Below are 21757 nucleotides of genomic sequence, written 5' to 3'. Positions count from 1 at the left end.
CCACAACATTGTTCCACTGGTTCAACCGAATCGGCAAATCACGATACGACTGGATCCACTTGGCGTAGGCCGGGTACATGACCGTTTCGGACGTCGGACGCACTGCAATCGGCTCGGCCAGGTCCGATTCGCCACTCTTGGTGACCCAGGCCACCTCCGGAGCGAAATCGGCGATGTGCGACTTTTCCCGTTCAAGTGCCGCTTTCGAGACGAAGATCGGGAAGTAGCATTCCTTCACGCCCATCCGTGTGATTTCGCCATCGAACCACGCTTTTATGGCCTTCCAGATGGCAAAGGACCAGTGGCGAAGAATGTAGCAACCGGACACGTCGTAGTATTCGATCATTTCACCCTTGGTGATGACTTGGGAGTACCAATCGGGTAAGTTGTCCTCTTTGGTGGCTTCCAATCCGAGGCGGGTTTGCTTCTTGGGACCACTGCCATCTTCCTTCAGTTTAGCAGGTTCCGGCTTGGCTTTTGGTTTTTCCTCTTTTTTAGCTTCCTTCTTCGGTGCGGCTGGTTTCGGGGTTCGGCCTGCCACTGGGAAGTCAGTTCCGGTTAACTTTTTATACTCGGCTTTCAAGTCGAGAAGCACCTTCACTGCCGCGTCAACTTGATCTTTGGAGGCGCCGGAAGATTTCAGATTCCGAACTGTTTCACCTTGAGCGTTTACCTTGGTAACCAATGCGTCCTTGTCCGATCCACCGGAAGCTGCTTCGTTCGTTGGGGCCATGTTTTCTTTGTTCTGAGTGGAGACAGGAGCGGCCGCTGCTACAGTACCCGGTTTCCAGTCTTTACCGGTAAGCGTCTTATAGTCGGCTTTCAGTTGCAGAAGTGTCTTCACTGCAGCATCAACTGTTGCTTTGTCGGCCTTGTTAGTTTTCAGAGTACGGACTTCGTCTCCTTGGGCAGTGATTTTCTCCAACAATTCGACTTCCGAGTTTCCTCCTGACGGGGCTTGAACACTGGTTTTCGATTCCGCAGGTGGAAAACAACCTGGTTTCCAATCCTGACCGGTGCTTGCCTTGTATTGCGACTTCAGATCCAACAGAACCTTAACCTGTGCTTCAACTTCCGCCTTGGCAGCCTTCTTCGATTTCAGATCTCGGACGACATCACCTTGCTTAACGATCTTCTCGTTGATATCTAAGGCCGAAGCACTTGCTTGGGGAACTTCCTTTTTAGCTGATACAGCAGTGGCAGCTGGGGCAGGAGTGGCCTCCGGGTTCCAGTCTTTTCCGGTAGCAAATTTGTACTGCGCTTTAAGATCTAGCAATACTTTCACGGCTCCGTCAACATCGGCCTTGGGTGCCTTCTTCGTCTTCAACTCACGAACGACGTTGCCTTGCTCGACGATCTTGGCGTTGATTGACTCAGTGGATGTTGCTGACTTGGCAGGAGCAGCCGGCTCTGCAACAGCTACACCCGGTTTCCAGTCCTGGCCTGTGGCCTCCTTGAATTTGGTCTTCAATTCCAACAGACACTTCACTGCGGCATCCACGTCTGATTTTGCTGCCTTGTCCGCTTTGAGTTTCCTCACCTTGTCGCCTTGTTGCACAATCTGATCATTAATTTGGGCTGCGGAGCACGACACGTTCGCTGCTGCTTTCGGCGCTGACTTAGTACCACTTTCAGCCTTAGCTTGTTTCTGAAAATCGGAAACAAAATAAATAATCAGTAACTTACACTACAACCGAAACTTCACTATGATAAGATAAAAGGCGTACAAAATGATTCAATAAACACGACAATATTCTCCGAACAAACGCACTGGAAACAGAGTGCGATCTTTTGCTGATGGTAGCGAAACCTGAAATGTGGCAGAGTTCATTCACTTTCTCTCGACGCGTAAGCGACATAAGCTGGTGCCAAACAACGTTGAGGCGCGATACAATTCGCATAAAGTTTGTATTGCACTTACCTCGCTTGAAAGCGCTCGAGTGGTTGGTTCATGCAGGTCAGGTTCCCTTCTGCTTTATTTGACTGCCTTTCACTAGCAAGTTCTCTTCCAGAAGCTTAGGACTAAAATTAAGTCATTAAGCATAAATCTTGTGCGCAGGCGAATACGACTATAAGCACTATCGACAACGTGCTCTGAGCTTATGCTATGAAATTAACATCAATGAATCACTTGCAGAGACAAAGTGTGGAAACAAAAACTTGCATGCGATGTGGAACGCAACAAGTTAGGGAAGTCTCTCCCAGAGCTTTTTGAGATTGGTGAACTTGAGACACCAGAAATAAGGCCACCCTTTACTAAAAATCTATAATATAGGGTATCGCGCTACTTGGGCGATGGCTTTTATATTCGTCTGTTTTCCACTATAACTCAGTCAATTTTGTACCGATTGACTTGAAATGTTGTACACGAGTAGATACTATACCTATCTCACCACATTCCAAAAGCTGTGTCAATTGGTTCAAATTTGACTGAGTTATAGTGGAAAACAGACGAATATAGAAGCCACCGCCCAAGTGGCGCGATTCCCTAGGTACAAAAGACAATTAATTACACCAGTTCTCCAACACGGCATTTTTCAAAGTGTAACGCATAAATGAATATTACCATTCGATTTGTATTGTTGAAACTTTAACCCTTTATAAGGCAGTGGCAACTATATTGCCACCTTCTGTTTGTATTTTTTTCTGTTTTATAACAATTTATTTCAAACTTTTTTTTTTGGTTTAGGGTAAGAAATCAAACTTTGAACTAGTCAAATTGTAATCTTAATTTGAACCATTTCGAAATTCATTAAAACGAGTACTTTTTGGGCAAATATTGTCCCGAAAAAGATGTTAAACAGCTTTCCGTAATATAACCTGATAACATGGACTTTAAAAGCATTGAAAAAAGTGTTTTTGTCATGGAAAACAGGCAATTGAAAAATCCCTGTGATTTCATCCATTTCCCTCCAGAGAAAGCACATTTTCGGTACACTCGTACAGCTCATGCATTGTATCACACGCAATATGTAAACACGTCAAATGAAAGCTTATTTATCGTAGAATCGACCAACCGAATAATATTCCGCATTATTTGACATAAAATTATCAAATTTAAGTGATTCTTACTTAGAGAATGTTATCTTAATTTGAACCATTTGTAATCTAAATTTGAACTAGTAAACGGGGTTGAGCTTCTAGTGTTGGCCTGTAGATTGCGCTAGTGGTTGCTTTGTTTACTCTTTGGGGATGAAAAAATCCAAATTTAGTTTCCAAATTCCTAAAGAATTTCGAACGTTCTGAGTTGAGATTCCACTGCCTAATGAAAAATAGGTATGAGAATTAGCAGATTCATGTGATTTTTAATTGTTTAGCATGGAATTGGATGTTTTGTGAGTTGCTCGAGCTGCTGCCGCCAGTAGTTCAAATTTAGATTAAAATTGGTTCAAATTATGATTACGATGGTTCAAATTAAGATTAAAATCATTGTTTTTTTTTTTTTTTTTATTTCAAAGTGATTACGGCGGTAGCAACACTGTGCTTATGTTCTACACCGCACCCTTTCCCTACATTTGCTTCTAGGAGCCTCTATTTTTGTTTCAACACACAGAAGTACGTAGGCGTGTGTGGCCCAAGTCGACACTGTTTGGCCTGCGTTGAACAAAAATAGTTTTACTAAAAGTTTCCCCTTTTTTCTTTTTGTCAAATGGTTTTTTAGTATGGTCCATGTATTTAGTTAGGTTCTTGTCAATTTGTCAGTTATTCGAAGTAGATCTCCAATATGTAGTCAATAAGTCAATTAAGTCATTCTGATCTGTTCTATCATAGCAGCTTTAGTCTTTGCTTTATTGAAGTGTAGTTTTATTGGAAATATGCTGAATGTCGTGATTGAAAAGATACGTCTAGAACTGTGTCCTGCTAGTTGTTCCGTCATGTACATACGTCATGTCTTAATAATGCCTAGGAGATTAACGAAAACACGTGTGTTCAGTCAGATGTCCACAGCGTAGAAAGTCAAGGAAAATAGGTTTCTTTATTGTCAGTTGTTATGTAAGCCTCGCTTGAAGCACTGCCCGTGAGAACCCTGTCATCTGTACACCAACCAATCCGTATCTTCGTACACAGCTAAATACTGTACTGTCAACCGGCGAAAAGCCTACGGGTAAATTAAAAAAAAAAATGAATAATAATGCTGTCTAGCGCGTTGTTTCCTATCGGCCATTATTGTAGTCTAGTCCCAACTGCAAGCTTTTTTCCAATCTTAGCGTCAATTGTCTTCTAGATACTTCTAGACAGATTCATCAAATCAGTCGAACCCGTATGTTAAAATATAGTCGATTCTGTGTCAAATTGTTTTCTTGATTTTTACTTCTCTGTGTTCATCTCTTGTGTCCTTAAAATGTCATCGGTCCAAAACCTACAGAAACATGTAACTGAACTTCTGATATTTTTTCTGTTGGTGTCATAACATCATCTAAGAGATAAACAAAAATTGCTTGTCAACTATTATGTATTCATCCCCCTACAAATACTATGAAAAATATTCAAATTCGTTCTGTCCTATCGGTCCTATCAAAATAAACCATGTCATTTTCTCTTGCGTGGCCTAGAAATGTCAACCTAGTCATACAAAAGTAACGTTGTTCAATTAATAAAAAGCAGTCAGTTTTTTGTCCAGTCCAAACTGTCACGTCAAGTGTTCGCACGTTAGCTTCGAATCTATCAGCACAATTAAGTGCTGCAAATCTCCTTCCCACTATTAATTTTGTCGGTTGATTTTAATTGCTTTATTTAAATAAAATATAATAAAGTATAACATTGTAGAAATTCGAAAAAGCGACTATGACATTAATAAATTACTAATCAAAATCAACCGAGAAACGTGGGAAATAGAGCCCAAACAACATTTTGAAGTCAGCTGGCTGTAAAAGGTTCCAAAACCAGTCACAAATCCTATAAAACTTTTATTAGGATTTGTAACGATCATCAAAACCTTTTCAAATCCAACCGATTTGGAACTATTGCTTGGGAATAGACTCTACTGAGCCCTGGCGGTTCCTCCGTGTTTATCGAGCATGTCTGATGCATACGATCAGCCATACTCCATCTGCAGCAGCCGGTTCGTGATGAACCGTTGGAGGCGCATTAAAGTGTTAAAAAGGTGATATGTTTCACTAAAGAACACTACATTACAATAATCAAAATGAAACTCCTTCACTTTAATACCGTCAACCCCTGCGAACTTGGCCAGGGAAATTAAGATTAAAATCATTGTTGATGAAAAATCGAATATTTCAATGAAATTCGGTGCAAATACAAACTTTTTACTGTTTAACAGGAAGCTTATACCCGTGGCTTTCATGTACATACGATTTTGCCGTAGTAAATTATTTCCATGTGGGAGAAAATATCACTTAACATTTGCACTGCTTCAGAAAACCGCAATTTGGTTCAAAGTTTGATTACCTACCCTACGTGAAATTGGGATTAGTAACAACGCCCAGATTTTTTTTTTGGTACTAAACAAAGCTTTTGCAACAATTTGGGAGCCATTTGTAGTCTCAAAAATGGCTAAATTTGACCGCGTGAAGAAAATTAGCTCAAACTTATTGTAAAATTATAGATTTGGTAAATATTTTAAGAAATAATCAAATTATGGATTGAAATTAGCTGAACTACGCAGTTTATATTATGGGTTAAGCCCTAATCCACTCTAAAATCTCTTTCCCGACTTTTTATCGAAGTCAAAAGAAGAAAAGTACCCTAAACGGGCCGTGGCAAGAATATTGCCACCAGCGCTGGTGGCCTAAACGGGCAGTGGCAACTATATTGCCATCTCAAAAGCTCGTTTTTGGGGTTAACGGGCAGTGGCAACTATATTGCCACCAGCGTTTTTGGGCTGAACGGGCAGTGGCAACTATATTGCCACCTAGATTTTTGAGAGTTATTTTCAAGCAAAAATTGTTTTGTACATGTAATCATGTATATATTGTCGCGCTTATCTTTTATTATAGTCCTGCGGCGGTCGTACGCTCGCAAGGCATACCGCCGCATGACAGTCGCAAGGCAAAACAAAAGAAAAATTTTTCCCACCAAAAACAAAAGCACGTGGATTTCGCGAAGTGACAGATGTTATTGAATGTATGTATTTGTGACGAACGCAAGAGTGGCTCAGTGGAATGAGTGTTCTTGCTGTCAAACCTCATATAATGGAATTATATACTTTTAAATCTGGTGACGCTGTTATGATTAGTGACTGTCGCGCTAATATCAGAAGCCAGAGGCAGATAATCGCCATATTCTGATTTTTCTTGAGAGGCATAATAATCATTTCCATAAAAGTATGCGTTGACAACTCTTCTAGTTTTCTCGGCCTTATAAAGGGTTAAATATTAACTTTTGAAATGTTCGAACTTAAAACATAAAAATAGATACATAATTAGTTTTACAAATCTCCCGATAATCACTCTCGGATTGTCCTTACATTGGGGATTCGTTCCGGCAGAACGAGCTTGGTTTCTTGTCGTCGTGGACGCGCTGCTACGGATCGGTCGGCTTGGGCCACGGCACCGGTGGAAAGGGAGGAGTCGATCTGTCTACGGACGCACACTATTGGCATGCCTTGACGAAGTTGACGATATCGGCATCCAAGCTGGGCCAGTACACGTAGCTTCGGGCGAGGGCTCTCATACGCTGCATGCCGGGATGACCACGATGAAGCTGTTCGAGGCATCGCTTGCGGACCTTGCGGAGCAACGACGGGATGACGATCCGTTCGGCAAACAAGATGCACCCATCTACCACCGAGAGCGATTCCTGGCGTGCTTAGAACCGTTGGATGTCGGAACCCGAGAGTTTGGATTCGGGCCAACCGTGTTGCATGGATGTGGTGGTAGACTTTCCGGAGCAGCGGATTTGCTTTGGTGCTTTGCGAAACAGCTCTGAAAATGAGTGCCAACATCCGGTTTGCCGTGTAGACCGCTATTCCCTTTTTGGAGCCGAAGATCCGGAACAGAGACCAAATTGGATTTTTGGACTTTCTATGACGTCGTTTTACTTTTGTAGGAATCTGTTTGCTGCCGGAAGTGCATTATCTGAAGAGCATTTTGTGAAACTTCGTTACGGCAAAAATGATGGCCAAACCCTCGCGGTCCGGCTGGCTGTAGCCTTGCTCTGTCATCGTGAGTGCCCTTGACGCAAGTTGTGGCTAATTGTCGCCCCAAGCCCAACGGATGACGCGTCGGTAGAAACGATGATCTCCCGTTTCGGATTGTAATTAGTGAGCAGTAGATCCGAGGCACTCCGGGGTCCAATCCCACTGGTACTTCGCATCAGCCTTCATCAGATTGTTGAGCGGGTAGCGAAGCTTTCCCATGTTGAAGACGAACTTGCCGTATTAGTTGATGGCCTCCAGGAGATCGCACTCCGGATACATCGATATACGGCGGTAGCTTCGTGATCGCCTCGATTTTGGCCGAATCCGGACGTAGCCCGCGACTGTCAACCACATGACCCACGTACTGCACTTGCACTTGTCAACTTTCGCTTCTGATAACGGTGATGTCCGAGGCCGTGTCGAGTTGCAGCCGGATGTCCGTTCCGGACAGGCCAAGCAAGACAAATCTGCGCCGTTGCTGCACGCTGCACACGTCGACAACCACCACCATGGTCGAGACTCCTTTCTTCTTGTTTTTGCTTCCGGGTCTTCGGGACTTTGCACTTTCACAATAGCCTTCACAATGTCCAGCTTGACTTCAGTCGAAGCATTTGTGCTTCTTGTAGCTGCAATTCCGGTATAGTGTAATGCACCGCAGATCCAATACGCATATCCTGGCCTCTAGACGGCGTCACTGGAAAAACGTCTTGGACACTCCTGGTCGCGCTTACCGAACCGCTTTACACCGAACTTCCTCACCGCTTGTACTTCCCTGTACGACGGGGCATGAGATTCAATCATCGCGCTGTCGTGCCTCAGATTGAACAAGCGCTGGTACTCTTCGGAGAGCTGCTCCAACGTGACGTCGTTGTTGTCCTCGATTTTTGTGAACTGCTCATCGATGAGTTTCCCCAGTTCAACCTCCACGCAAGCCATGTTCAAGCTCTTGAGCTTGAAAACTGTTCGTGCGAAACTGAACTCCTTTTGAAGTTTCGGGAGAATATAGCTCACGTACCTCTTATGATCCGATAAACCCAGTTTTCTTATGAGTATGCGATTCCACACTATTAGAACCTTTGTACTGGACATCGCCTGTAGAGTAACGATTATGTGGGGAACGTAACGGTGTGACAACACAATCAAATTGTGAAGGACTGTATGCCGTAACGTCACCTGATTCCAATCACTTTGTTTCGGTTCCTAATTCCGTTCACACGGAACGGGTGATCTCAATATTTCGTCATTGAAATGAACTCACTAATTTCAAACAGAATAAAAGAATAAACTCACCTTTGCACCGTCAGCCGCACCCTTCTTCGGCACACCGGCTGTCGGCAACTCCTTAGCATGCCCATCCGGAATCGAGAACAGCACAACTGGTGTTTCAACGCCGCTGAATTCACTGGCCGGCTGGTAGGCTTGATCGACCTTGAAAAATCCGCGTCGCTGCAGCTGAATGATGTCGCCCTTCTTGAGTTTCTTCAGCTCTGGATCTCCCAGCATGGCGACCTCGGTCTGCGAAAGATCAATTGCTAAAGTTTTTCATGTTATCGTAAAAATTTCACTCAGGACAGCTTACCCTCGTTTGATGACCAATGAAGTTCTTGAAGTCCTCGTCCTTTCCGAGTACCGCTTTGTTAATGATATGTTCAAAGTACACACAGAACGTAGGTGGATATTCGCAACGATCCTGTTCGCAAAGCCACGTCAATTTCAGCGTTTTCTTGAAGTCCTTATTGTCCAGATTCAGGGCCGCATCGACCGATGTGACCTTGCCGCCTGCGTCCTTGTGCACCTTCTTAATCATCAGATTACCCCAGTTGATGAAAGTGGCATTTTCACCTTCTTTCAATTCCACAGCGTCGGCGTAGTCGATCAGAACTCGCGGACCCAACCAAACGGTTTTCGTGCCGATGTCGGCGTTTTTGGGATGCACCGGTACTTGCACGGCTTCCAGTTTGGCGCCTTCCACATTGACCACCACTCGATTTTCGTTCTCCAAAGCCGTGTAGCGAGGGGCAATCGGATCGATGACCTTCTTGTTGAATGCCCAGATCTTGTCCCATTCCATGAACACGACTGATTTACTTGAGCCTGCAAAAAGAATGAAACAAATATTGAAATGAAGCAGGTTTTGATAGAACATATTAGTCCTGTTCGATGAAGCAGGTTGGATATGCTCGAAGTTACTCTATCCTACTCTTAACAATTCGTTGACAAATGAGTAAGAGCAGGACGAAGCAACTGCGAGCATGTTCAACCTGTTTCATTGAACAGCACAACAGGACTATTGCCTCAATAGCAAATCTGCTATGAAATTCCACAAAAGCGGGGACAAGACTCCCCCTTGGGGGCATCCACAAACACTCAATATCCTTATCGCTGCTTGACGCAATGTCGAGAAAAGATGTCGGTTTTTGAGCATTTGGTTAATCCAATTGGAAATCATTGGAGATATACCATTACTACGTTCGGCTTCCAATACAGCATCGAAAGGCACGTTGTCAAAGTCACCCTCAACAACTGAGGAAACACCCGAGCAGGATTGCTTTTGAGCGAATACCTTCTCGATATCGCAAACAACTTTGTGTAAAAAGAGTCACAGTGGACTTACCAGATTGGTAGGTATGTTGGTGTGCTGTTCGGAGGAAAAAATGGACTGTATCGGGACAAGTCAAAACTCGCGTCTGCTCTTGGAACAGTCAAACTTAGAACTAACTTTATTCAGGAAGATACAATAGTATTGGTATGGGCAAGTATGGTTGAATCATGGTATGTTTTCTCTACTAATGGTTGTCCTGATGGATGGTTCGTGTTGCCAGGTGTAACATCCACCCGCGCCTTGAAATGTTGCATTTCGAAACCAAAAACTATATCAATCGGTCTCCGCGTCCAATGGTAGTAGGCAAATTTTCTTCACCGCTCTTGTCGTTGTTGTCCCATTCGGTAGCCGCAGGCCAACCACACGTGTGTGGCCGTCCTTTCCTGGAATCAGCTCGGTTATGCGAGCCAACATCCATTGAAGTGGTGGAACGTTTTCGTCAACGATCAGCACTAATGCACCGACCTTGAATCGGACGACCTTGAAATCCTTCTGGCGCTGTTGCAGTTCATGGAGATAGTGGGTCATCCAGAGTTTCCAGAATTTCTGTTTTAGATCTTGTAGAAACTGCCACTTCGAGAGTCGACCAGCAGGGATCTCCTCATATGAGGGTTCGGGAATCGCTTGAAACTCTCGGCCTGAAATGAGCGGGAGTTATAGCCCGGACATCGCTTGGGTCGTCCGAGACTGGAATTAACGGCCGGGAGTTTAAAATGGCTTCTATCTGCGCAAGCACAGTGGAAAATTGTTCATACGAAAGATTGTGCTCGGCTAGGATTCTCTTCAGGTGTAGTATAACAGATTTGACCCCCGCTTCCCAAATCCCGCCGAAATGGGGACTTCGGGGCGGGATGAAGGACCACTTAATTCCTCGCTGTGTGCAGAATGCTTCCAAACCTTGTTGGTGTTGCTCGTTCCGAAATAGTTCGGCAAGACGCGCTGCAGCTCGTTGTTCGCGCCCTCAAAGTTGGTTGCATTGTCCGAATAGAGGTGCTCTACCAGACCTCGGCGGCTCACAAAGCGTTGGAGGGCTCCAAGAAAGGCTTCAGATGTGAGGTCGGATACGACTTCAAGATGAAGTGCACGGGTTGACATGCACACAAACACACAGACGTAGCCCTTCATTACCTGTGCGTTCTGTATCTTGTGATTCGCACGGATCTTGAAGGGGCCAGCAAAATCCAGACCGGTACGATTGAATGGAAACGTTGGCTGTACTCGATAATCGGGTAGATCACCCATCAGTTGGGTAGATTTAGTCGGTTTCAAACGATAGCAGGGAATGCATCGGTGTATGACCTTCCGGATATTCTTCGCTCGTATAGGCCAATATCGCTGTCTAACTATGGCCAGTAGACCACGCTGTCTGATGTGCAGGTTGCTCAGATGTAGGAATCGAATCAAAGTCAGGGTCAAAGGATGTTTTTCTGGTAGTAACGCTTGATGCTTGTAGTCGTACGGCAATTCGGCATTCGTCAAGCGACCACCGACTCGAAGCACGCCATCAGTCGGATCGATGAAAGGGTATAAGTTGCCGAACGGTTGATTCGATTTGGGTTTCTCCATTCGCAGCAGTTTAAGTTCTTCCGCAAAGCCTTCAACTTGCACAAGTCGCACAATCAACGTAGATGACCACGTCATTTCGTCCGTCGTCAACAGTCCTTTCGTTAGCTTCTTTCTTCGACTTCGTATGTAATCACAAAAACGCACAACATACGCCATAGCGCGCTGTATGATGTGATAACGGCTCACCCTGTAGAATACGCGAGCCTTTCTGCTTTCACCGCCGCTACTAATACTATCTTCTTCACTTCAGGTATTTCTTCGTCCGCCATGGGAGGCGGCTCAGCAAGGACCGGATCACCTTCACGCAGCATCCGTGGACCAGTCCACCATAGCGAAAGAGACTGCAAATTCTTCGGTGAAATTCCCCGGGATATGCAGTCAGCGGGGTTCTCCTTCGACGTGATGTACTTCCAGTTAAATCCCGCCGTCAAATCTTGGATTTCTCGAACTCGATTTCCAACGTATGCCGCCAGCTCGTCCGGCGACTTTTGAACCCAGCATAGAACAATTTGGGAGTCACTCCACAAAGTTACACTGTTGAAACTGATCTCGAACGCTGCTAGTATCTTCGCTGTCAGCCGTGCAAGCAGCACTGCCGCCAGTAGCTCTGCTCGAGGCGTGGTGATCTGCTTCTGCTTATCTCGTTTCCTTGGCAGTATTCTCGACTTACTACACACTAACTTCATCTCTGCTGTACCGCCGGTATGCTTTAGCCTGGCGTAGATACAGGCGCCGTATGCTAGATCCGACGCATTTGCAAATCCGTGAAGCTCTATACCACAAATACCTTTATTTGAGATCCATCGCGGAATTTGCACACTGTTCAAACTGCGTAACTGCTGATAGTAGTCCATCCAAAGAAGAGCCATCTCTTCGGGAACCGGTTGGTCCCACTCCAAGTTCAGCGACCATAATTCACGTAGAATCAGCTTCGCTGCGGTTACCACCGGGCCAATGAACCGGATCGAAAATCTTCGCAATTTGGCTCAGGATCGTTCGTTTTGTATGAACAGCGTTTCCATCGATCAGATGAGCCGGCAGTACGATTGTGAACATATCAGGCCAAACATGTCTAAAGGTCCTATCTGCAGAAGAGAAGCTCTCTTTGGTATCCCTCTCTTTCGTTAATATCTCAGCTGTTTATTTGTATTATGATTGTCTCCTTGCATTGAACGATGGTCAAAACAATCGTCTTTTGATTTGTACTGCAAAAATAATTGAAAAGTGTACCATTACATTGCAATAATTGAAAGAGAAAGCGAACAAAGAGAACCTCTCAAATGCAGATAGGACCTATTGAAATGTTTGGCCTGATATCATTCACCGGATTCCAGGCCACGCCTAGTGTCTTCATGGTAACGTTGATGCTGGGGTCCTCGATTTCAACGCCATGTTCTCGCTGCGTTTCAGGAATGTCCGTCAGAAGTTCTTGGCAGTTGGAAGCAAACTTGTGTACGCTGAAACATCCTTTCTTCAAGAGGTCGACAATCTGATTCTTCAACTCGATCGCTTCAGGCAGGGTGTTAGCTCCTACCAACGCATCGTTGATATAGCATGATTTCCTAATCGCATTAGCCGCCAGCGGATACCAGACGCCCTCATCTTCAGCCAACTGACGAAGGGACATCGTAGCCAAGAACGGAGATGATGCTAACCCGTACGTGACTGTTTGCAAGTCGTAGGTCCTTAACGGTTCATTTTGAGATTGTCTCCAGAGGATTCTCTGGTAGCTCCGATCGTCTTCATGAACAGCTATTTGCCTGTACATTTTTGGAATGTCGGCTGTAAAGGCAAATTGATAGGTCCGGAAATTCAGGAGAATCGAAACCAAGTCGTTTTGTACGGTTGGCCCGATCATCTGCGTTTGATTGATGGACACTCCTGTATCGGACGTAGCAGACCCATCGAAAACCACACGCAGTTTTGTGGATGTACTGGTGGGCTTCAGGACATAATGATGCGGTAGATAGAAAGCGTGCAGATCATCGGGATTTGGATTCTCGACCATGTGACCGAGCGCTTCGTATTCTTTCAGAAACATGTCATACTGCATCTTCAGTTCCGGAACTCTATCTAAACGTTTTTCCAAACCGTAGAACCGCTTCTCAGCCATACGCTTGGAGTCTCCTAACTGATTCTTCTTCTCGTTGAATGGCAGGCGTACCAAGTACCTACCCTCCGTGGTTCGTTCATGTGTATCTTCGAAGTGTTGGGCACATTCCTCTTCAACAGTTGTGTGAATACCGGGCAACCCCCTGGAACAATCCGTTCCCAGCCATCTTAGCAAACTGCAGTAGAATCACTTGGCATAATACGGAACCTCACGGTGATGGCGTCTTGCTCCGCCAACAGTCCACTCGTCAATGAGGCAGCATCACACTGACGACGACCCCGTCATGGTGCTGGCTGTCACTGATGCTTGCTAGGGAAATACACGCATGAGAAATGCTACTCAGCTTTGTTCATACCCCACAAGTTGAACGTGGCGATTCGACGTTTCCAAATGACTCGATTTTCCAAAATCTTCGCACCAACGCATCAACCGTTTCATCGGACGCAGTTGAACAGAACGAGTGGACTACTTGGGAATCTTCGGTCGGAGCTGGACCGCTTAGTACCCAACCAAATTGTGTTTCCTGCAGTATGGCAGCACTTCTTGGTAGCTGGATTCTGCCGGACATCAGCATGTCGTAGAACACATCCGCTCCCAAAAACATGCTCACTTTATCGGGAACGTGGAATCCGGGATCAGCCAACGAAACGCCATTCGGGATGGCCAGCACAGACATATCCACCTTACTAGTTGGTAGGACTCTGGTGATTTTAGGTACCACTAGCAGCTCAAGGCAGACAGTATAATCAGTAACACGCGATTTCACTTGGGTGTGAATCTTCAGACGCACCTTGGTCTGGGTGTCGTTCAGGCAACTGATGTTGATGTTGGCGGTTTCCTTCTTCAGTGCCAAAAGGTTTGCGAATTGTTCCGTCACGAAGCTCGTATGCGACCCGGAATCGAGTAGCACCCTGCATGGATACTGCTGACCCGCCTTTCCAATAACCAGAACTACAGCGGTAGAGAGCAGAATCTGTTTTCCGAGATTCTTCGGTTGCACGCAGAAGTTGGATCGCTTTTCTTCTTCATCAGGGGTAGTTGTCGGCTCGATCTTGGTTGGTTGTTCAGGATTCTTCTTCGCAGGCTCGGGCTTCTCTGCAGACGTTGGCGAGGTTACGGATTTCTTTGTACCATCATCTTCGGGGTGAAAGATTGTGTGGTGGGATTTCCGACATTTCTTGCACGTATGCTTCGATGTGCAATTGATGGTTCTGTGCCCCTTCTGGAGGCAATTGAAGCAGGCTCCGAGACGTCGCAGTACATTGTACTTATCAGACAAGACTGCACATCTCCACAACTCATGGGACTCCGAGCATTGTGGGCACTTATCAGGAGTTGCGACTAGGGTACTCGTCTTCCCCTCAACATCCTGCACGTTCCGAACGGGTTTCTGGCCTTTGAATACTTGCTTCACGATAGGCTGGATCTTTTCCAATACCTTACATCTCTCCCGCAGAAACTCAAGAGTGTCGTAGCATGGCAAATCGTCGTCCACGTGATTCAACTCCCAGGCCTTCCGAGTTTCCGAATCTAGTTTTGATGCGATGCGGTTGATCAACATGCATTCTCCCAATCCCTCCACAGGAAGACCGAGGTTCTTGAGAGCGTCGACGTTTTTTGTGCATGTGTCAATGAGCTTTCGGAGATCTGTGGCGTTTTCGTTCGTTAGTTTTGGGAGGTTGAAGAGAGAATCAATGTGTTTATCGATTATGAGCCTTTTGTCCTCGAATCGTTTAATCAACATCTTCTAAGCTGCGTCATAATCATTATTGTTGATTATTTCCTGGTCAATAATGCCAGCGGCTTTGCCTACTAGCGAGTTCCGAAGATGGTACAGCTTTATAGCTGGAGATTCTGTGCTGTACCGGCTCATGATCGTCTCGAACATCGACCGAAAAGCGAACCAATTTTCATAGGTCCCGTCAAACGTCGGTAATGGAACCTTCAGCGGGGGTAGATGAGGTGCAACGTCTGCTACGGTGTTCGGTATTGGCTGAACAGCCGCCACAGTGCGTGCGGCGTCCTCTCTCTTGACGTGGTCATCGATCGATTTAGAAATAAAAATGAACAACTCACCGTATTGCTGCTCAAACGTGACGTACGCTACCTCTGCCTCCTCTCGTACCTCGTCATCAACGTCCGCTTCGAAGACACGCTGGTGTAGCTGATTGTATTCCGCCAAGGTACTCTCGACGGTTTTCAGCTGGAGCTGCAAGAACTGCTTACAGTTGAGGTTCGGATTTGGAGCTTCTTGGCTCGTACCCAAACTGGCACGCACTCGCATTAACTTGCTTCTTACCGACTGCAGTCGGATCTTCATCACTTTCAATTCTTCCGTTGTTTTCTTCATCGTTTCTTTTTCTTTTTTCTTCGCTTTTTGTTCACTCACTGACAGGGTTTCTTCTTGCAAATCCAACCGACGTGGACCTGCCTTAAGCTGCTAGTACACAGGGTCAAATATTTGTCCGAAAAGAAACCAATGCTCAAACATCTTGTTTTACTCGATCAAATTTTCATTAGTGTCAAACTGATGTTGTTTCTTGAGTTCTTTCCTTGTCAAATATTTGACCCTGTGTACTGCTAGCCTTAGTTTTCTTCGACATGGGTGTTTCGACCGACATATAGTTTCGAAACTTCCGACCCTAGCAACTCAGTGCTGTCACACTTCTTTTTTATCCCTAAGTCACTCGCGTACGGTACATCGCCGTGCCGCAGTACCGACACATTCACGTACGACGAACGCAATCCACAAGCGCAATGTGGAATTTGTTTCCATACGACACATCACAAACACTACTGCAACGGCTCATATTCGTCGGCAACAATTCCCTCGATCTTCGAACGCATACACTTTGCCTCTATTTCCGTTGCAATCACTTTGCCATACAATGGCCGTAGTCCACACAATCGCAGTGCAGATTCAGTACCGGTTTGATCCTCGCTGAGGATCTCACAAGAAATTAGCTCCGCCGTGCGCGTCGATCTACTTCAACCACAAATCTTCTCGTTAGATTTTCTCGCATTCAGCCACAATCGGTAACGTCATCCCATCGAGTGAGCGGCACAGCAAAGCACACTTCTTCGTTCTCGAATTCCGCCCTTCGGAGCTTCCTCTACATGAACACACACTGCGCGAAAGGGAACAATCGACTCTTCTCCGACGCACGCTTCGTTGTTCACTATTCCCAATTCCAAAATGGCGATTTTTCGGATGTTTTTCCGCCGATCGTTTTTTACGCAATGGCGTCACTTTTACGGCAGTTTTCGCACTCGCGTTACACCAGTCGGGTGTATCACTACATTTCACTCGAATTCCAGCTTTTCCGCGCGATTAGCTGGTCGTATATCCGGAACAGGCACAATCCGACTTCAGAAGGACCAAAAATGTGCTGTTCGGAGGAAAAAATGGACTGTATCGGGACAAGTCAAAACTCGCGTCTGCTCTTGGAACAGTCAAACTTAGAACTAACTTTATTCAGGAAGATACAATAGTATTGGTATGGGCAAGTATAGGGCACAGCATGAAATTCTCTCCTTCTCTTTCACTCTTACAGAAATTTTGTAAACAACAAGGCCAAGAAACGTCAAAATCCCATACAAAATCAAAACAATGCAGTGCCCTACACGGAGAAACTGAAAAACTCAAAATTAGGTACTTTTAAACTCAATTTTGAGTTCTTTTTCATCTCCCTTTTCATGCGCTCTTTCTGTTGTTGTCAGAGAGTGAAGAGAGAAACAGCCCAACTTTTGCAGTTCCGTGCGTCAAGCCAACGCTGAGTTTCTAGTACAGCACTCAAATTTGAGTGAATACAACCTAGTCAAATTTTCGGTTGGGTGGAAAAAACTTAAAATTAGGTATTTTTTTTTCACATGGAAGCAAGCGGGAACAACCCAACAAAAACATCGATTCCATCAACTCAAAATTGGCTTGACGCACGCAACCCCGAAGTTGGGTGGAAAGAACTCACTTTTGGGTAGTTTCGTCTCTCCGTGTATGGTTGAATCATCACTGAAATAAATTTTGTTGTCGTTTCCACCGAATCCATGGTAGAATTAAGAACAGTACCAACAATTTTCAACCAAATGCAAAATTCTGTTAATTGTACTGAAACATTGTCAATATTACCATGCGTGTATTACCGTTGACTAAAAACATTCTTGGTTCTACTATTTGGGCATTGTAATTTCGAACATGTAGACTTGAATGTTGCGCGTCTTAGATAATACAATGTCAAAATAGTAATATCAATAATGTTTTTAGTCAATGGTACTTCACGCATGGTAATATTGACAATGTTTCAGTAAAATTAACAGAATTTTGCATTCGGTTGAAAATTGTTGGTACAGTTCTTAATTTTACCATGGATTCGGTGGAAACAACAACAAAATTTATTTCAGTGATGGTATGTTTTCTCTACTAATGGTTGTCCTGATGGATGGTTCATGTTGCCACACGGAGAAATCAAACTACCTTCGATTTTACTCAAAGCTGAGTATATCGAATATTAGAATAACCAGCCACAGAAATCCAATGTCGCGACTGTTCGTGTGACTAACATCTAGTTTGCCTCGCCCTTACAGCGTCAGTAGCGGTACTATAAGTGTCAAATAAATTTTGTTTACCGAAACAAAACGTCCTCTATAAGATGGGCACTTTAAAATAATCAATTATTACAACTAAGGATATTAAAATAATTAAATAGGAAAACTGAGTACAGCGCCATTGGCGTTCTAGTGTATTTCTATTTATCGAATAAACTAGTTACCCAAAATTAGGTTGTTTTCCCTCTTTCCCTCACCGATGTTGTCAAAAACAAACAGAGATGCATGTACCCAACGGGGGTCCTTGAGCCCAATAAGCCAATTTTGGGAAAATGCAGGTTTACTCAAATTTGGGTTGAATGAGGGGGGGGGGGTCGAATTTACCTACTCTTAAGTAAATGTTTTTGCTGGAGGTGAAGGCAATTTACCTAGTGTGAGTTTAATCGATTTACTCAAATTTGGCTTATTGGGCCGAACTATGGGATTGGGTCAAAAGAACTCAATTTTGGGTAGTTTGGCGGTTCCGTGCAGGTGTAACAGTTGGTTTACATGAAATCATTGGGACAAAGTTGTCTGTTGATGTAAAGAGAATAAATAAATAAAGAGGCACATTGGCCAGATGAACATCACGGATGTGATGATCCTCAATGCTTTCTCAGCATTTCAGAAGAAAAGAGTTTAAACTGATAGGTCCGAAACTCTTTGGTCCTTATACGACGCACGACCCACTTTCGGAATAAACTTTACAGTAATATTTCGCCAAGATTTGGGAATATATTCTGTAGCGAAACTGCAAACAACATGTTTGAAATAATCCAATTCATTTTGAAGCAAAATAAGATAACAGCCATCTGCCACAGGAGATTTGAGAGAAGCAAAACTATTTAGTGCCCACTCAATCGATTCTATAGTTACAATACTCCGAGCCGAGGCCAGGGGATCATAACTACAAGAAAAGACGTCAGATGCAATATCCACACATCCGGGGAAGTGTGTGCTGAGTAAGCATTCCAGAACTTCCTCATCAGAGCGAGTGAAATCGCCACTTGGCAAACGAAGTTCGCAAGGATTTTGTTTACACCGACTGACTTCACTCAAAGTGGAAACTTTTGTACAAAGGTTTTTCCAGCCGGATCGTTAAGCAGACCGGAGAGCTTTCTTGCAGGCCTTGCGAGCCGACCTGAAAGCCTCCGAACCACCCGAACGTCGTCTGTTCCAACTCTTCCTACGTTGTATCCTGAGCTTCGCCAGATTAAACTTCCATCAAGGGGCTCCCTTGTGGTTACAGACCGTAGAGGGCAAGCTTCTTAAAAAGTTTCCACGATGAAAGCCGTTGTAGTATCAACGGCATCTTCTAAACCACTTGGAGTATCCATGAAATTTGGCTGCAACCAGATTAGTAAAGAGATCCCAGTTGGTTGGCCGGAGATTCCTGAAACGCAAAGTTTGCGAAGTAACATTTACATGTTCAAAAAAGATGCGTCAGCGATGGTCAGCTAAATAATCTTCATCTGACACATGCCAATTGGTCAGCTCGTGACCATTTCTACTAGAGCAAAACATTATGTCTATAACACTTCCTCTCTGGCAGATATCATTAAGGTTTGGCGGTTGCCTATGTTAAGTAATCCAAGACCATGTCCAAGACTGTACTACGTAAGTACTCTATCAAACTGGAGGATAAAGGGAGTGGTAAGGACCACTCGGGAAACTGGCTAAGTGTCAGCATGCTACCTTGGTGTGCTCCCCAAAGCGAGTCATCGATGTTCGTTGCTGCAGGCTACGCAGCTAACCTTGAGGGTGCGATGTGAACTAGCCCCTCTCTGAAGCAATGCCTTCTTGGTGGTTCCGGAGAGACGAAGGATTTGGCGACCATGTGAGTATTGTTTAGTGAGTCGAGGAAACAGTAGATCTGGCTTTCCCTTTTTTTTATTTTTTGATAGAATCACAAAACTGACACTGATACCCTATACTGCCAGTTCGCATAAGCTGTTTCATATGAACAAGAAAAGTAACTAGTTGAAACGTCTTAAAAGCAGACTTTATAGGGACTGAATCGAAAATATTGAGTAAGTCAATAAAAAGGATAAAAAATGACTTGCTACCAGGCATGTCTTGCTGAATAACCGTTCGTTTTCGCTAGAAGGAAACAAATCTAACTCACCTTGTGCAATGATAAACTCCTTCAGTCCATCGACGGTCATACCGCGCCGGAGAATACCCCGCACAGTCGGAAACCGTGGATCGTCCCAACCGTCAACGAGTCCGCTATCTACGAACCAGGTCAGCTTACGTTTCGACAGGACCGTGTTGGTCATGTTCAATCGGCTGTACTCCCAGATGTACGGCCGCCGCAATCCCAGTGCTTCGATGAACCAATAGAACTGATCGTCGCGATCGTGGTACTCCATGGTTCGAAGGGTGTGCGTCACATTTTCGATGGCATCGACGATTGGGCAGGCAAAGTCATACGTCGGGTAAACCTTGTACTGGGTTCCGGTACGTGGGTGAGGTTCGTTCTTGCACCGATAGATAGTAGGATCTCGCATGCATCCGTTGTGCGAGGACATGTCAATTTTAGCTCGCACGCAGCACTTCTGTCCTAATGCCGTTCCCTTCAGCATCTCCTGCCACATTTGAAGGTTCTTCTCGACGGAATTTACTCGATTCTTGGACTCAACGCGTTCTTCGCGTTCCTTTTTCATCTGCTCCGGTTCGGTGTCATCCACGTAGGCTTTACCTTCCTTCATCAACTGCTCACAGTAGCCCAACATCAAATCGAAGTACTGCGAGGTGTGCGTAAACAAATCCGGCTTAATCTGCAGCATTTCCAAATCCTCCAAGATGACCTGCTCGAAATGAACGTTCTCCTTTGCCGGATTGGTGTCGTCGAATCGCATAATCAATTTTCCTTGGAATGCCTGCTGATAATACTGGTTCAGCAGGGCTGCTTTAGCATGTCCAATGTGCAAGTAGCCAGAGGCCTCCGGTGGGAACCGAACCACGACCTTTCCCATTTCAGCACCTGGCAAATCCGCGAACTTTCCTTCCTGCTTCCGCTCCGATACAGGTGATGTCTTCTCGGCGCTTCCTCCACGCTGTTGCATTTTCTTCGTACGCTTGGCCTCCTTCGGTAGTGCTTGCAGGACATTTTTCACCGCCGGTTGAGCGGAGATTAGGTCGTACCACCGCTGGACATGTACGGGAATCCCAACGGCTTTCAACTCATCGTAGCTGCTGAACAACTGGTTGTAAACGGCCAAGTCGGCAATGGTCAAATGGTTCGCCACAAGATACGTTAGCGGAGCCAAACACTTGTTCAGATACTTCAGCTCATCCGCCGGATCCTTTTCCACCGACAACGTATAAGTTAGCCAATGGTCGATCTGCGTCCTTTCGATTGGCGTCTTTCCATACAGCCCATATTTGGGCGCATCCCGAGCCAACGCCCGCAAAACATCATTATTAGTTACACAAACCAGCGTCCGGCTAGAGAAGGTAATAGAAGCTTCATTGCCCCAGCTGATCTCGATCGGATTGGTGCTTCTGACCAGCTCGGCTGCAATCAATCCTCCTGCAAAAAAAAGCCAAATTATTTCATCATCCGTCTAACCTAACCCTCGCCGAAAATTGCAAAACCATTCAATCAACATACGATACTTACCGATTGCCGGTTCGTTGTAGCTGCAAACCAACTTCGTGGCCATTTTTCGCAAGTGGACACCGCACTATTCTACGTATTTTTCGGAAGTTTAAACCCGATTATTCCGGTACGAAAACGGCAGCCGATGCTGAAACGTGTCGCAAATGTTGTGAGACTCGGCGAAAAGTGAAA

General features: G+C 45.1%; 1 protein-coding gene across 1 annotated transcript in view; it reads right to left on the bottom strand.

The window, feature by feature from the left end:
- Positions 1 to 21757, bottom strand: part of LOC109432116 (bifunctional glutamate/proline--tRNA ligase) — a 24932-nt gene extending 3175 nt beyond the window's left edge. The window contains exons 1-5 of the mRNA XM_019708399.3: positions 21587 to 21757; positions 20087 to 21496; positions 8679 to 9193; positions 8390 to 8614; positions 2 to 1648 (exon numbers count right to left, since the gene is read on the bottom strand). Of these exons, the coding sequence (XP_019563944.3) occupies positions 2 to 1648; positions 8390 to 8614; positions 8679 to 9193; positions 20087 to 21496; positions 21587 to 21629 (3840 nt within the window). The 5' untranslated portion in view covers positions 21630 to 21757. The remainder of the gene's footprint in view (position 1; positions 1649 to 8389; positions 8615 to 8678; positions 9194 to 20086; positions 21497 to 21586) is intronic.

This window comes from Aedes albopictus, chromosome 1 (genome assembly GCF_035046485.1).
Source record: "Aedes albopictus strain Foshan chromosome 1, AalbF5, whole genome shotgun sequence".
Lineage (NCBI taxonomy): Eukaryota > Metazoa > Arthropoda > Insecta > Diptera > Culicidae > Aedes > Aedes albopictus.
This window is presented reverse-complemented; position numbering and strand designations above follow the sequence as displayed.